The sequence below is a fragment of the Mustela nivalis genome (genome assembly GCF_964662115.1).
Source record: "Mustela nivalis genome assembly, chromosome: 6".
Taxonomy (NCBI): Eukaryota; Metazoa; Chordata; class Mammalia; order Carnivora; family Mustelidae; genus Mustela; species Mustela nivalis.
Window position 1 is genome coordinate 34,137,882 of NC_139025.1, and position 17,999 is coordinate 34,155,880.

Sequence of the window (17,999 nt, forward strand, 5' to 3'; positions counted from 1 at the left end):
GACTTGAAAAATTACTGGTGGCTTATCTCCATATGGCTAAAATCAAAGTAATGAAATTAGCAAGGCATTATAGTTTCAAGGCTGCAATAGTATGGCTGACTCACTCAATGTTGTTTCCAAATGATAACCAAAATAGATGATTTTTTTTCTTTTAGCAAGTTAACCAAGAATATTAGGATTCTGTAGAAAAGGAATTTCTAGAAACAGAAATATAAGATTTTTAACCATTTAAATAAGTTATGTTTTCAGAAAAACTGAATTAAAGTTTTAAAAATTATTACAAATCTATTCTATTCTTATATACATTCAGATATATTACAAAAAGCATGTTGATCTTTTTTCCTATCCTTTGTCTCACAATTAAATGAAAGACTATTTGGTTTTCCCTGGTGCAATACTGCTTGGGGTAAGCTAAGATCCTGGCAGGAGAAAAGTCTTTACTTGACAAAACAGTCAAAAAGGTAGCTACTGGGTCGCCTGGGTGGCTTCAGCTCTGGTCATGTTCCCAGAGTTCTGGGATCAAGCCCCGGCATTGGGCTCCCTGCTAGGCAGGAAGCCTGCTTCTCCCTTCCCTCTCCTACTCTCCCTGCTTGTGCTATCTCTCTGTCTCACTCTCTGTCAAATAAAAAAAATCTTAAAAAAAAAAAAAAAGATAACTAAGGCACACTGGATACTCTAATGCAGAAGTTAATCAATTCAAACTTAAAAAAAAAAAAAAAGAAGCTATTATCATGTTTTATTCCTGACAATTCTCTTGCTGGTAATGGCAAATCTTTTATTGCCACTTAAGTTTTGTTTTCATTTGTTCTAATTTTCTTCCCCATACTTTGGAAAATCTTGTATATTTACATGAATTTTCATAATTCTACTAATATAACATTAATTAAGAATAGACAGAAATGAGTTATCACTTCTAAAAACCTGACAGCTTTCTTTAAGATTTTGATCACTATAGGAATTATTTTGAGGCTTCCTTTTTAAAATTTTTCTCTTTTTGTTCCATTTTAACTGAAACATTTTCCCATTACCTATATTCTGAATCCAAACTTAATGGTATCAATATAGATTATGGCACTTCAAAACAGATACTGAAAAAAAAAATTGCTAAATAAATTATGCAAATAAAGGATGTATATTTAAAATGTGAAAAGATAATGAGGTATCCAAAAAGAATGGAAAACTAAGAATCATATTTAAAGACTGTATCTTGTTTTATCCTCAGATATATTCAATAAAAGCTGTGTAAACTAATTTTAAAATCATATTAAAATTCTTTCTAAGGTTTTTTGGTTAAATATGAGTTATTTTGGGGGTGCCTGGGTCGCTCAGTAGATTGAGCGTCAAGCCCCACATCAGGCTCTCTGCTCAGCAGCAAGTGTCTTACCCCTCTCCCTCTGTGATCTGTCTCACTCTCACTCTCTCAAATAAATAAAATCTTTCAAAAATAGACAAATAAATATGAGTTCTTTTCTATCAAAATTGCTTAAAGTGAGATATAATATGCTTTATTTAAGGAAAGAGGATATATATATATATATGGAAACATACGATGGTATGCATAGAAGAAAGTGTGAAATAGGAAGATTAGTCTACCTGCTGGCAACATAGGAATAATTAGGCCGATGTTATAAGTCTGATTCCTATGTGAGTTAATTTTACTCAATTATGTAATTATAAAAATAACTCTCCCACATAGAAGCTTTGTAAGTATTGTGATAATAGCACACATGTGGTATATCCACAATATTGGGCAAGAGGGAAACATCTAGAGCACATAAACAGAGAATAGACTGGTAATATAATCATAATCTTTGGATATGAAAAATGGCATAATTCTCTAGACATTGTGATTATACACACACACGTACACATGTACATGTACATAAAAACACATCACAAATATATAGATAGGGATGTTTATATTTGAGGAATGCAGGGAGAAATATGAAAGGAATGATATAATCAGAAGCATAAGATGTATACATTTTAGAAGTGTAATGAAGTTTATGGACTAAATAGAGACTATCTCAAGGGAATTATGAATGAATTCAAATGGCCACACTGATAGAAAAACCTACAGCAAATGCCAGCAGAGACCAATCCCCAGGAGATATTCTAGGTGAAGACCTTACTGGACTGGAGGTAGAAACTGGTAGTAGTTTGGATAATGAAAAAACATGCTTTCACTCGAAATATTTGAATGACTATCTGAATTTTCTGCTTTAATTTTGTAAAGCGCAACCAGAGATAAGCAGAAACATAGTGAAAACTGTTGCTTAGGTAAATTTTCTTTTTTTTTTTTTTAAAGATTTATTTATTTATTTGACAGAGAGAGAGAGAGAGAGATCACAAGTAGGCAGAGAGGCAGGCAGAGAGAGAGGAAGGGAAGCAGGCTCCCTGCTGAGCAGAGAGCCCGATGTGGGACTCGATCCCAGGACCCTGAGATCATGACCTGAGCCGAAGGCAGCGGCTTAACCCACTGAGCCACCCAGGCGCCCCTAAATTTTCTAATGAGATAGGAAGCACAGGCCTGGATGACTTGGGTGGGTGGAATGTAAATCTGTTTACAACAAAATGTATAGGGTTCCAGAGATTATTAACATGAATCAACAAATGCACCTGAGCCAAGGAATTCTAGATTTGACTTTGTAATTTACAAGTGCTTGTCCTAAGGCTACAATCTTAGAATCCCAACATGGAGAAGGAAGGGAAACGAATCAGTTACTAAATTCCAAATATGACAGCTTTGTAAAAACTTGATGATTAATATATACTATTTCTTTTAATAGTACTTCTTAATGACCTTGCTGGGTAGACATTATAATAGTACTTATTAATGACCTTGCTGGGTAGACATTATTTCTATTTTTAATGTATGAGGGAAATGGTATTTGGAAATGTTATGTAGCTTCATAAAAAGTAAAGCAAGGCAAAAAGTATGTCTGATGGCAAAGCTGCTTCCAGTATATCTTACTTCCTTTTTCCTTGTTTTCTAATAGCCTCTGAATTGTCAGAGGAGTTAATATATTCCTAACATGACTTGTGAACCACTTTGGTGAGAACCTCCTGTGGCTTAGAATCAGGAGCTTCTTCATTTATTCTAGAGGGCAGTGAAATTCTGCTTTAGATTACTGCCTGAAAATAGGGATGGTGCCAGAATATTTTAATCTGCCTTAAAGGAAGTAGCTGGTGCTGTACCAAATGTGAAGTTATAATTTATTCATGTCATGCATTTTATAAGCAAAGAGGATGAATCGCATATGGCAGTCTAACAAATACTATCACCTATTGTTACCTAGGTATGCCTCTTCCAAGAAACCAAAGGAAGGTTATTTAGAGTCAGTGGAGCACTTGCTCCTTAAAGGCCTTGCTTGCAGATCGGAGCTGAAAATAGTACATATGCTAAAGAAAAGACCACAGACAACAGAAAATTCATCTGCAGCCCAAACAGATTAAAACAAACAGTACACATACATGCACATCTAGGCACTTGTTTTAGAATAATTTTCATGCTGATTTGAGATGTAGTGTATTGTTGTAGAATGAGCAGCAGACCAGGAGTCAAGAATTCTAGGTTATCCTTGGTTTTAATCATAACCATGTGTCCAGCTTTAAGAACATTATTACACTTCTCTGGTTTAAAATTCCCTCATCTTTAAAATAAGAGAGACTACTTGATTTCCCAATTACTTTCTTTCTGTAATATTCTAAGTATTTCACATATTATACTCTATAATTCCTTCATGGAAAGTTACCCTATGTCTCTGATCTTGACAGCAATCTCTTCCAGCATTTCTGTAAAAGTTTATTCTGTTTTCAGGAATTCTTATTGATTCTTCTCAGACATATATATATATATATATTTTTTTTAAGAGATGTTACAGTTTCAAACTGCTTGATAGATTCAGTGGTTCTAAACATTTCTTACGAAACATGGACTCTCCTTATGGGTTTCTCTAATTGTAGGTGTCAGAGAATTTGTATAGGCAAAATACTTAGTATTTTAGACTACTGTGAAGGATTTTCAGCTTCCCCTTTGCCACTCCCTAAACTCTTTTTATTCATTACTAAAGGATGAAATTCAATATTTAATGGTACATCCAGCAGAAATAAAAATGAACTGTGAACATTCTGGATAGCAGATCAAATCAGCCATAACATTCCCTTAAGGCAAAGCCTAATCCAGAGCAAGAACCTAACTCTCTTCAATTCTGTGAAGACTGACACAGGGGAGGAACCTGCAGAAGAAAAGTCTGAAGCTAGCAAGAGGCTGGGTCATGAAGTTTAAGGAAAGAAGCCATCTCCATAACATCAACAATGTGCAAGGCGAAGCAGCAGGTGCTGATGGAGAAACTGCAGCAAGTTATGCAGAAGATCCAGCTAAGATAATAAAGGAAGGTGGTGGCACTAAGCAAGAGGTTTTCAGTGTAGACGAAACAGCCTTTTATTGGAAGGAGATGCCATCTGGAACTTTCATAGGGGGAAGAAGTCAATGCCTGGCTTCAAAGCTTCAAAGGACAGCCTAACTCTCTTGTTAGAGGTTAACACAGGTGGTGACTTTCAGTGGAAAGCAGTGCTCATTGACATTCTAAAAATCCTAGGTCTCTAAAGAATTATGCTAAATCTACTCTGTCTATGCTCTATAAATCGAACAATAAAGACTGTATGACAGCACGTTGGTTTATAACATGGAGTAACATGAGTATTGTAAACCCACTATTATGAGCTACTGAAAAAAAAATGGTGTTTGCTCTCTAATGTTCATTGAAGTTTGAATATTTTATGATCAGGAAGAAAGTCTCTTATTTGTAAAATCAATCCTTTTGTGTTTATCTGCATAAAAAAAATTAAGAAACTATATTTTATTCAAATTGCACTAAAACTTCTATGTTGAATTTTTAGAAAAGAAAATGGTTGATTAAAAACTGAAAACACCAGAGGACACTACCTTTCTATTGTCTTTCCACAGGCTGGTCTCTACATGCTATTAACGTAAGAGCTTATGTGTATATTCAGGGTACTAAATGAGAAGAACATGCACCCAAGAATACTTTATTCAGCAAAGCTATCCTTCAGAATGGATGGAGAGATAAAGAGCTTCCAGGACTGGCAGCAACTAAAAGCATATGTAACCACCAGGCCAGCCCTGCAATAAATACTAAGGGGGGCTCTATAAAAGAAAGACGCCAAGAGTAATATAGCCTAGAAATTTACAGAGACAATCCATAGAAACAGGAACTTTACAGACAAGAGGATGGTAATATATACATGTCTTTGAGTAGTAACTCTCAACATGAATGACCTAAATGCTCCCATGAAATGGCACAGGGTTGCAGATTGGATACAAAGATAGGAGCCATCTACATGCTGTCTAGAAGAGATGAATTTTGAACCTAAATACACTGCTGGACTGAAAGTAAGGGGATGGAGAACCATTTATCATGCCAATGGACTTCAAAAGAAAGCTAGGGTAGCAATTCTTATATCAGAAAATTAGAATTTATATCAAAGACTGTAATAAGCAATCCAGAGGGACACCATATCATACTTAAAGGTTTAACAACAAGAAAATCTAACAATTGTAAATATCTATGTCCCCAACATGGGAGCAGCCAACTACATCAGCCAGTTGTTCACCAAAATAAAGAATCAGATCGACAATAATACTTTAGTTGTAGGAGACCTCAACACTTCACTCTAAGCAGTAGACAGATCATCTAAGCAGAAGATCAACAAAGAAACAAGAGCTTTGAATGACACACTGGACTAGAGGGACCGCATACATATATACAGAACATTCCACCCTGAAACAACGGAATACACATTCTTCTCAAACACACATGGAACTTTCTCCAGAATAAACCACACACTGGGTCACAAATCAGGTCTCAACCTATACCAAAAGACTGAGATTATCCCCTGCATATTCTCAGACCACAATCCTTTAAACTGGAACTCAATCACAAGAAAAAATTTGGAAGGAATTCAAACACTTGGAAGTTTCTCATTGAAAATGAGATGGATGAAGCAGAAAAACTAAGGTCATATTGGTTGCTCAGGGATCAATGGGTATATTAATATGGTTTTTACATTTTACATTTAAAAAGAGGTTTTCCACAAAGGAAAACATGGTTACAAGACATATTTATTATCTCTCATTTCTGAAAAAAGGACAGCAGGCAGACATAGAGATAACTACTTTCCTCACTCAGGACTGATAATCCTTTCTTTCATTTTTAAGATTTATTTTACTTATTTGAAGTCCTTTTTTATAAAAATGATTTATTGATTTATTTGAGAGACAGAGAAGACTGTGGGTAGGGCAGAGGGAGAGAGACTCCTCACTGACCATGGAGTCCTATGTGGGGCTTGACTCCAGGACCCTGGGATCATGACCTTAGCAGAACCATGAGTCGGACACTTAACTGACTGAGTCACCCATGTGCCCCTATTACATTTATTTGACAGAGAGAGAGAGCATGAGCAGGAGGGGGCATAGAGCCTGAGACAGGGCTTGATCTTATGACCCTGAGATCATGACCTGAGCTGAAACCAAGGATTGAACACCCAACGGACTGTGCCACCCAAGTGCCCCTGATAATCCTTTCTTTAATTTAGAGTATTGGTATTTTGATGGACAAGGTAAACACAGTTGTTTTCCTTCTTTTTTTTTATGAAGAGGAAGCTTTATAGGTACTTTACTCTCTAATACCATTAAGATTGATCTTACAATTGAGTAGAAATAAAGCAAAAAGAATTATATAGTAATTATGATAATGGTTAATAACCTTTCTCCTTCAGGAAGACCATGTATTCATATTATTATGAATCTTACTTGGAAAAAAAATGAAAAGAAAAGGCAATGGACAAATATAATAGTACCTCGGTAGTTGATGATTTCTGTCCCAAGCACCGGAGTCATCTCCAGGACTGTGATGAAGGCCTTGTCCATAGACGTTAGAGGAAAAGGAGACATGCGGTGTCTTCTAGCCACCTTGGTGATGTCAACAGCACTGTGACCTAAATAGGAAGATAATTAACTAAGACTGTGATGCTGAAACAGTTATTACAGAGTGGTAATGTCTAATAAATATCATTAATTCTCATTTTCATATGTCTGTAAATGAATATTATAAGGTAAGAAATTTTCTTTTCCTTCCAAAATATAGCCTGCTTTGGTGGAACATTAAATCAAATCAGCAGTGTTACATTATATGTCAAAACTTGGTGAAATTTTTTTTTTAAGATTTTATTTATTTATTTGACAGAGAGAGATCACAAGTAGGTGGAGAGACAGGCAGAGAGAGAGAGAGGGAGAAGCAGGCTCCCCACTGAGCAGAGAGCTGGATGTGGGACTCGATCCCAGGACCCTGAGATCATGACCTGAGCCAAAGGCAGTGGCCTAACCCACTGAGCCACCCAGGTGCCCCAAAACTTGGTGAAATTTAATCATGTTATCAGATAATCCTTTTGGGTGCTTACCGTGCATTGTGGCACTGTTCCGATTAATTTTCACAACAACCTTATGGGGAGGAATTATTATTATCCTTATTTACAGATGAGGAAAGAGGGGTTTATATATCTTGGCCTAAATCACAAAGCTTGTAACAGTAGAGACATGACTCAAACTAGGGTAGTGTGACTTCAGAGTTTATGTCCTTAACCACATACTAAACATTGAACATTTAATGAGCTAGCTGGTAAAATGAAATACTCAAACTTGAATTTATTTAGGATTTCATAGAAAATTTTCTTTTTTTTTTAGAAAAGCCACAGGAAAAGATTATTTAGCTACTCACTCCTTATTCACTCTCCTTCACGGCATTAATATTACCCATACACTAAAACTCCTAATTTATATCTCCAATCCCAACCTCTATCTTCAACTCTAGATTTTTACGTCATCTAAACAGCTGGTGGACAAGAATGTGCATCTCCAAACTTAGAAATCATCCAACATTCACTTGGATGTGCAACAGGTAATTGAAACTGAACATGTTCAAAATCAAACTCTTGATTCCCCCCACCCTTCTATCTTGCCCTTAAGATGTTTTATTCTCTTGCAATTTCTATCTCAGAAAATAGCAACCTGATTCTTGCAGTTATTAATCCAAAATCTTGGAAACATCCTTGATTCTTTTTGTCAGAACCCTATCTAAACTACCTTTGAAATAGCTCTAGAATCTAACCATTACTTACCACCTCCACAATTACTACAGTGGTTGGATCCATGATTTACTTCCTGGGAAACTGAATAGCCTCCTAACTGATCTCCCTGCTGTTGTCCTTGTTGCACTATAATTTACTCTCCACAGTAGTTACAGTGATCCTTTTAAATTTTAAACTGGATTGTGCTAATCTTTGCTCATTACTCTCCAATGAATTTCCATCTCACTCAGAATAAAATATTTGCTATGGCATGAAGTCCAACATATTATGGCCCCTACTATCCTCATGATCTATCATTTCCACTCTTGATCATTGTGCTCTAACCACACAGTTTTCTTGCTTGTCCTTGGGCATGCAAAATAATCCCTCTTCAGGGTCTTCATACTCGGTATTTTGTCCACTTTGACATCTTTCCCCAGATACTATGGTTCCATCAATCCCTCATTTCTTTCAGGTCATTGTTAAAATATCATCTCATCAGAGAGGACTCTGTTAAACATCCTATCTAGATTATTATCCACCATTCTTCTCTATTATTTTTATCCTTTCTCCGTGGATATATAAATACATACACACATATATATGGATATTCATTTCCACATGCTTATAATTTATATTGTACATTTATATATATAGCCTTCCCCTTTAGAATGTAAGCTCCATTGTCTTTTTTGTTCAATGTTATCTCCAGTATCTATAACAGTATTTGGCACAAAATAAGCAATAAAAATAAATATTTGTTAAATTAATGAATCATTTAATGACAGAAAGGGACTTTTTAGATCACTATATTTTCATGCATAAATAACTTGGCCTTTCTTTTCTTATAGTCCGGGGTGAACAGAAAAGGAGTAACTGCAAATACAGTTGCTTGGCTATCCTGTCTGCTATTCACAGCTCCATTCTTCCCTAGCTACTCTGCAGTGGAGTGTGGTCATATGATACAGTTCTGGTCAGTAAGATGTTGGAAGAAATCCCTGGGGGGCAGGCCCCTATAGTGAATAAAAAGAAAAAGAGAGAAAGCTTTAAGAGGAGAAAGCTTTTGCCCTTTCTTCTTTCTGCTTGGGACATGGGTACATACTGGGAGGTGCTGTAGCCATTTTTTAACCAGGAGGGTGGAAACCCACACAGTAACTATGGAAATCTGAGAAGAAAAAAAAGCCCGAGTCTCTGCTGACAATATTGAGCTGTTGCACAATCCCTAGACTGCCCGTCACCAGGCTTTTGATATGTAAGACAAATAAGTTCCTATTTCTTTAATCCACTTTATCACAATTGTATATATTCCTCAGTAGTCTATAAGTTCCTAGTCATTGCAATTTATTAAGTTTAATATCTCTAACCCAACCCCAGCAGTTGCTTCAGACATATTCACTTAATTAACTTAAAGGTACCACCTCAAAGAGTTTCCATTTAAGGTGAATGATATTGTTCTAAGACATAAAAAGATGTTATACTTAGGACTATTTCCCTCCCATGGGCAATCAGAAAATCACAAAATTTTCAAAGCTTGAAGGGCCTTAGAGATTTAGTGCTAAACATGAATAGTATTTCTATTCAAAATTTAATAAGACGACACTTACAAAGGATTATGTATATCATTCACTTATAATTTGAAACATAAATTTATTTCTTGTTTTCACTGAAGTCCCAACTTTGTCATTAAATATCATGAAGACATATTGTCACAACAAGTGTAACTGGAGAAAATGATGGAGATAGGTGCTTCTGTTCTTTTTTTTTTTTTCAGGTTTATTGGTCTCAGATATGATATTTTCTAAAATATGTTTTACTTTCTTTATGGTGCCCAAATTGTGTATAACCTTATAAAAGCTATCCTTTTAAAGTGTTTAATTTCTGAGGAGAAAATTATACTTTTTAACTGAACAGTTTATTTGTTGAATTGCTTTGTAATAAAATTTTCTTATTAGAAAACTAGTTCATCAGTGATACATCTATTCAACAGCTATTTATTGAATGGATTTTATGAGCCAGTTATGGTTAGGGAATTGGGATACAGAGTGAGATACACCCTGCCATGAAGAACATTATAGCTCAGCAGAAAGGAAAGACGGTAAATAAAAAAATAAGAGCAGGTAGGTATTAAACCACCTGATGATAGTTCTCTAACTATAGACACTGCTGGTTTTTTCTCCCTCTCTCTCTTTTTTGTTAAAGATTTTATTTATTTGAGAGAGGGAGAGAGCATGAAAGGGGCAAGGGGCAGAGGGAGAAGCTGGCTCCCTGATGAGCAGAGAGACTGATGTGGGACTTGATCCTGGGACTCCAGGATCATGACCTGAGCTGAAGGCAGTTGCTTAACCAACTGAGCCACCCAGGTCCCCTGCTGGTTTTTCTCTAATTGGAAATTACTGTTTGGCTATCTACCAGCCTGGAAAAATCTTTCCCAAAAATCTTTTTTTTTTTTTAAGATTTTATCTATTTATCAGAGAGAGAGAGGGAGAGAGCGAGCACAGGCAGACAGAGTGGCAGGCAGAGGCAGAGGGAGAAGCAGGCTCCCTGCCGAGCAAGGAGCCCAATGTGGGACTCGATCCCAGGACGCTGGGATCACGACCTGAGCCGAAGGCAGCTGCTTAACCAACTGAGCCACCCAGGCGTCCCCCAAAAATCTTTAAAAATAATTTTGCACCTTATTTATACATACATTTTAGGGCACCTACCACTTCTATGCTATGTTATAGACATTTAAATATTTATCTTACCTATGTTAGTCAATTGTAAACTCCTTGAAGGTAAACCCTATATCTTACTAAATTTTTGGTTTCCATTTTTTAAAGGAACATGATTTCAACTATTTTCTGATGTTGACAGTAGTTATTTGTAAGAAGCTTCAAAGTGAAAGCTTCAGAAAATTTAAGAATAGTTATCTCTGACTTTTATTTTACAGGTTATAATCCCAAAGCACTTTTATTTGACCTGGGCATTAGAGAACTCATTCAGATAGGAAAAGGAATCAAGAATTGTTTTTCTCCACACCCCAATCCTCTTGTTGATTCCGAACCCACCATAGAAATCTAATGGAGGGATGCCTGGGTGGCTCAGTGGGTTAAGCCGCTGCATTCGGCTTGGGTCATGATCTCAGGGTCCTGGGATCGAGTCCTGCGCCGGGATCTCTGTTCAGTGGGGAGCCTGCTTCCCCCCCTCTCTCTCTGCCTGCCTTTCTGTGTACTAGTGATCTCTCCCTGTCAAATAAATAAATAAAATCTTAAAAAAAAAAAGAAATCTAATGGAAAAGGAAAAAAAGTATGCACTCTTATGTCTTGAAGGCATGACGGATTATAGCCTAGTAGCCAAATTACTCTGAATGGGCCATAAAATCCAGTTTGATAGAAGTAGAAAGGTAGGAAAGAATACTTTTTTTTAAAATAAGAAGGTTATAATAAAAGGGAGTTCGGTTTTTGGATTAAAAAAATCAAAAAAAAAAAAAAATCCAAAAATTGAGAGAAAATTTGGATAGTTTTTCCCTATAAAGGAAAGATGATTTCATGGCCACAGATATATTCTGATGGCTACCTTAAAAACAAATACGAATGGTCACAAAGAGAATCTGTGAGGGTATTAGCTCCATTCAACTCATGTTCAAAACTAACATGTAAAAATATGTGTCCTATATAGAAGATTAGAGTGTTCAAGGGAATATTTACTTTAACTTATAATAGTAAAGTTAGTTGGTAATATATGGCTATCACTGATAATTCGTAGGCAGGGTAGCTACTCTGACAAAAATAAACTACAAAGTGCTGTAGGATATGGAATTTTTATATGGAAGCAGGGTGGGGATGGTGAAAGCAAGTCTAGACATGCCCTCCACTAGTAGATATCCAAACTGAGCAAAGAAGCACAGGTTTGAATTATTATAACATCTAAATTGCTAGCATTCTTCTGCAATGGGTTTAATTTTCTCAAGTAAATTTAAAGGATTAAAGCAATTCTAAATTAGCCACAGATTGGTGACCAGGAGGTTTCTCTAACAAATCCAGGTTTCTGTAAGTAAAACCTAACTTGTCACTTTTATATTTTCTGGTGCATAAGTTTAGATGTGGGGTTGACTATATATGAGCTTGGAATCTTTGCAGGTAAAATACTCAAAATGTTACTGAGGTTTTCTATCTTCCTTGCAGCAGTTATAATCACTAAAGACTATATAAGAAGTTAGTATAGAAACAGTATGGATTCAATCAGGACTGACATTATGAAAGATATGTTTAAATACTAATGGCAGTATCTGTGATGTATAAGGCCTTCAAAGGGGCACAGAAGGTACAAATGAATTCCTTTCTACTGAGTAGAGTAACTAAGGATCTTTGTCATATAGCAGTAACCCTTTTTAATGTAATGGTCATCGTGAAATGAGATTTATTCCAATGAAATTATTTTTTCCAGTTCAAATGCATCCTTTTCAATCTGATAATTTTTAATATACAATGTTTCATTTTAGCTTGAAAATCCACTCTTTAAATTAGAAGTTAAATAAAGAAAAGATGCTTTCAAATGATATAACAGAATATGATGAAACAAGATCTTTGTGCAGGTTCTTCTTGATTAAATTAAAATCCTCAAGAGGAAACTTTATACCTCAAAACAACCAAACTGCCTAAAGTGTAAATAATCATAAATTCTTTGGATATACAGAAAGTCTCAACGAAGAGGTTCCTTCTGTCATATTAATAACATTGCCTTGCTTTATCATACTATTTGCAGCTTGGATTCCTTATATTTCTACTTTCTGAATCTTTGAGAGCAGCAAACCACTTAAAATAATGAATAGCTTTCCTAGGAAACCTAAAGAGTGAAAATGATAGTTTGCTTAGGTTAAATAGCTAGGATCTTTGGTAATTCAAAGGATGTGTGGTTCAGATATATAAGCATTTCCTCTTTCATATGTATCTCTTAAACTAAGATAAATCAAGCTCAAAGCCTAAGAAAACACTGGCAATCATAGAGTTTATAGACTTGGGGATGATATGGCAGTTTGTGTATCTGAAAATACTTTCTCATATTGTTTTCAATTTAATAGTCTTAAATGTTTTTCTACTTGTTTATACTAAGATAAAAATGCTATGAGCATTTCTGACAAGACCAAGAAAACATGGCTGAAGGGACTGTGTTATTTTCTAGGGCATTATAAGAAATATTAAAGGAAAGTACTCTTGGGCTTTGTGCATCAAGATTATAATTTTATAATCAAGATTATAAAACAGGGCACTGTCAGAAAACATTTGCACTATAATTTATATGCTTGGTTGGTTCATTACCCATGGGATAAAATCAAATTCCTTTGAATAGTATATAAAATACTTCTTTGCTTCTTTTTTAGCCTCACTCACTACTCCATTAGAAAACTGATGATACTGTAGATATTAGCATATACCAAACCATTTCATATTTCCCTGCCTTAGCATATGATGTTTGCTTTGCCTAGAGTGACTTTTCTCTTATCTTCTTAAGAAATTATTATTCTTCCTTCACAACTTTCTTTAGTAAGGAAGTAATCAAATAATGATGGAATATGTCAAAAGAATCTTGGAGTCAACTTGAAGAGACTGTTTGGCCTGGGGCAACTTAAGCATCAAAGTAAATTAGGATAGTAGCAGATAATAGAATCCATTTAATAAAAGAAAAGTAAGAATCTATGAATATACACTAATATAAATAAAGAAATAATTACATAAAATTCTTCCTTACAACAGAATGCCAACTGATATATGAAGAAATGTTGGAATTATAAAGTCACCACTTGGCAACTATCATAACAAGAACTGGTTCAGGCAAAAATCATCAGTGGATTGTAAAACTAGAAGGTGAAAATCTAAAGGAAAACACATATTTATATAGTTTCACCATATAGCCCCATAAGATTCCTACTAACTACAAAGTAAAGTAGTAATTTTAGAGTGGAGAAACCTGGAAGACAGCATCTTAACCAAGTGACCAAAGTTAATATCACCAGTAATTAATATCACCAGTAACAGGATAAAATGACATCATGAATCTCTTTATATGATGTGTGAAGAATACAGCATCACATGTAAAGTATTTCTAACAAAAATACATAACTTGAATGAAACCGCCAGGAAATATCAGAGAAGTCTAAAACTGAGGAATATTCTATAAAGTAACTGACCTGTGTCTTGAAAAATGTTAAGGTCATGAAAGACCAAAAAAAAAAAAAAAAAAAGAGGAGTTGCTCCAGATAAAGGAGCCTAAAGGCACATGGTTGGTAAAAGTAATGTATGATTCTGGACTGGATCTCAGATCAGAAGGAGAAAATGTTTTTTTCTTTTGCTATCAAGAACATTATTAGAAAAATTGACAAAATGTAATTTGAATAAGATTGTATAACAGTATTATGGCAAGGTTCATTTCCTGATTTTGATAATTGTATCATGGTTATGTAAGAATATTTTTTCTTTCTTTTCTCCTTTTTTAAAATAAAGGAAATCTACATTTGAAGTATTTAGGGGTAAAGAGGCAACATGTCTGCAATTTACCCACAAGCAATTCCAGAAAATATGTGTGTTAATATACAGAGAGAAATGATAAAGCAATTGTGGCAAAATGCTAACATTTGAGGGAATCTGATGAAAGATATACAAGAGTTCTTTGTACTATGCTTGCAACTTTTCTGAAGTTTGAAATTATTGCAATAATAATAATAATAAATAATAAAAAAACCCCCAAAATTTCTTTCAATAATCTCTCCTTTATGATGCAATATATGCCCATACCTTTTCTTTCTGTTTCCTGCGCTGAGGCACTATTAACTACTCTATCCTAGGATTCTCATTACATACTATATTAACTACGTATCTTACAGCAATAGTACTTATTTATATATGTGTCTATCTTCTTAACTAGATTTTCAGCTCTTTGAGAAAGGAAAAAGTATCTTAACGTCAAAGCCCAAGGATGCTATGCACACAGTGGCCACACAGAAAATTTTTGTTGACTAAGGTCTTAAAATACTTGATTTTAACCACTTTAGAATATGCAGCATGACAAAGATGAGCTGAGAGATAAACACTACCTAAAATTTCAAACATTATTCTAGTCAATAACTTCAGTGTTCTTTTTTACTAGAATAGTCCATATTTAAAAATAATTGCAAACATTTATTAACAATAAATTGAAACTAGGTTTTTCTTCTCTTTACCATTTTGTTTAAAAGTGGTAAGAGGGCCAATGCAGTAGGGAAATGAATAAGGAGAATAAAAAATAATTTAGTTGTGGTCAAGCAGTGAAGGAAATGAAAAATTAGCTTTGGGTTCAATGTATGCACTGCCTTATTTAATAATAAATTCCTTAATAATAAATAATTTTAATAAATGATTTCATAGATCATAAACTAAATATAATTATTAAGAAATAAGTTAATAAATCATAAATAATTTAATGAATAATTAACAGAATAATCATAAACAATAAAATAATTAATAAAATAATTTGATTAATATTACTATAAATTATGTAAAATATACTTATTTATTAAATATAAATAATAAATAATTTAACAAATAATTATTTATTAACACTCTAAGTAAGTAACACTGTAAGTAAATCCTTATAGGTTATCTTTAGATCAAGAGGTTTATCTATAGAAAAATTATAAGACCAAAGGAGGAAAAAGTAATTTATTTCCCATGGTCAGGTGTAAACTGTCTTTTATAGCTATCTTCCTTCCACTTTTATTTTCAATTAGTCACATACAAGTGAGCTAAATATATCATATTAAAAGTAAATAGATAAAATTAGCTGAGAGTACAAGGTAAAAAGAGATGAAGTGAAAAATGACATTAGAAGATATAATGATAAAATAGACTGGCTAAAGCAATACTAAAAAATAAAATTATTATTTTCATTTTTTAAATTAATACACAATGTATTATTTGTTTCAGGGGTACAGGTCTGTGATATTATTTCAATTTTTGAGAAAAGATTTTATTTATTTATTTGAGAGAGTGCATGCATGTGCATGGGCAAGAAGAGGGCAGGAAGAGGGAGAGGGACAAGCAGACTCCCTGCTGAGCAGGGAGCCCAATCATGACCTGAAGGCAGATGCCTAACTGATTGAGCCACCCAGGCGCCCTAAGGATAAAATTAGTTTTAAAAAACAGTAAGTAGGAGTCAAGTGCTAACACACCCAACAAAGGCAAGCAAAGTCTTTTGCGTTGAGGTGGCTGTAGATGATCTACAGTAATTTTTCATGACTGTCTTTATAGGACTGGACTTCACTATAGGTGTACCTAAGAATGAATGGAGGACTCTTGAGGAAAGCCTCAATCCTTGATCCTTGGGTTCTTGCCCTTACACTAGTGCTGCATACATATTAAAAAGTATGGGTACTATTTATAGCCACTATGCCAAAAGACCAGCTTTCGACATAATCTTCCTCTTTCAGATATAATTTTTCCCTTTCCCCTTTCAACAACTTTTTTCATCAGATCTTTCTCTTCTTTGCTTACACTATTGGTAATTACCCTCTGCTTTGCCAACATTCTGGTTCAGGAATACAAACAAATATATTATCTATTCTGAAATCCTTTAGTTCATTCTTGTCCTGCTGTTGATTTCTGGTTTTGTGCCCTTTTTGGGTCTCTGAATTTCAGCTTGCTTTGTTAGGCTGCTAGGACCACCTTTTTAAACTTTACTAGCCAAAAAGCTGAAAATTCTTTTATTCCCCAAAGAGGTTGTCGGGATATAATTTCAGAGGCATTAATATAAATGCATGTATGTATATGTATATATATGTACATATATACATATATATGTACACACACATATATAAACTTAAATATATTTTTTGTTAGCTTCTATTTGGAATGTCTTCATAAGTGCCACTAGCATTAAAATGCAAAATTAGAATTGTTTTCTTTAGTAGGTCCTTGTTCTAAACATTCTTTAGACAATGGTAGAGAAAAAGTAATTTTTCTTTAGAAATAAACCTGGTGATTCACAGACCTGTACCCCTGGGGATAAAAATATATGTTTATAAAAAAAAAAAAAAAAGAAAGGACAAATACCCAACTTTTGTAGCAGCATGGACGGGACTGGAAGAGATTATTATGCTGAGTGAAATAAGTCAAGCAGAGAGAGTCAATTATCATATGGTTTCACTTATTTGTGGAGCATAACAAATAGCATGGAGGACATGGGGAGTTAGAGAGGAGAAGGGAGTTGGGGGAAATTGGAAGGGGAGGTGAACCATGAGAGACTATGGACTCTGAAAAACAATCTGAGGATTTTGAAGGGGTGGGGGGTGGGAGTTTGGGGTACTAGGTGGTGGGTATTATAAAGGGCACGAATTGCATGGAGCACTGGGTGTGGTGAAAAATAATGAATACTGTTATGCTGAAAATAAAAAATAAATTAAAAAAAAAAAAAAAGAAATAAGCTATTATATTTCTAAAAGTGGAATCTAAAAATATCTTTTAAAACCCTTTCTAAGCATTAACTAACTAGTCTCTATAATACGCTGGGAAAAAGAACCCAGAGAAGTTCAAAGTCATTTTTGTAGTTAGAGGAGTTTTACCAGCACATAAAAGCTGCATTTGCCTTACTTAATCTTCTTTAGATGGTGTTTTTTTTTTTCATATTATTAGGTATAAGCACATAAGGCTTCAACTCCAGAATGTCTATCCTAGTTATTAGTTTTAATGATAGACTAATAAAAAAGTAAATTTGACTGATATCTTTTCTAAGATGTAAACATTGTTAAACATAATCATTAGGCATGTGGTAGATGTCAATTTGAATACTTGAGAAAGAAAATTGTATAACAGGTGATCATACAGGCAAATATGAAGGCTGAG

At 34.5% G+C, this 17,999-nt stretch overlaps 1 protein-coding gene across 16 annotated transcripts in view; it reads right to left on the minus strand.

Annotated features, from left to right (window-relative positions):
* The window catches only part of GPHN (gephyrin), a 643,001-nt gene that overhangs the window by 102,746 nt on the left and 522,256 nt on the right, over positions 1-17,999 (minus strand). For all 16 annotated transcript variants that reach the window (XM_082734092.1, XM_082734090.1, XM_082734087.1 and 13 more), the window contains one exon: positions 6,883-7,020. In XM_082734092.1, the coding sequence (XP_082590218.1) occupies positions 6,883-7,020 (138 nt within the window). The remainder of the gene's footprint in view (positions 1-6,882; positions 7,021-17,999) is intronic.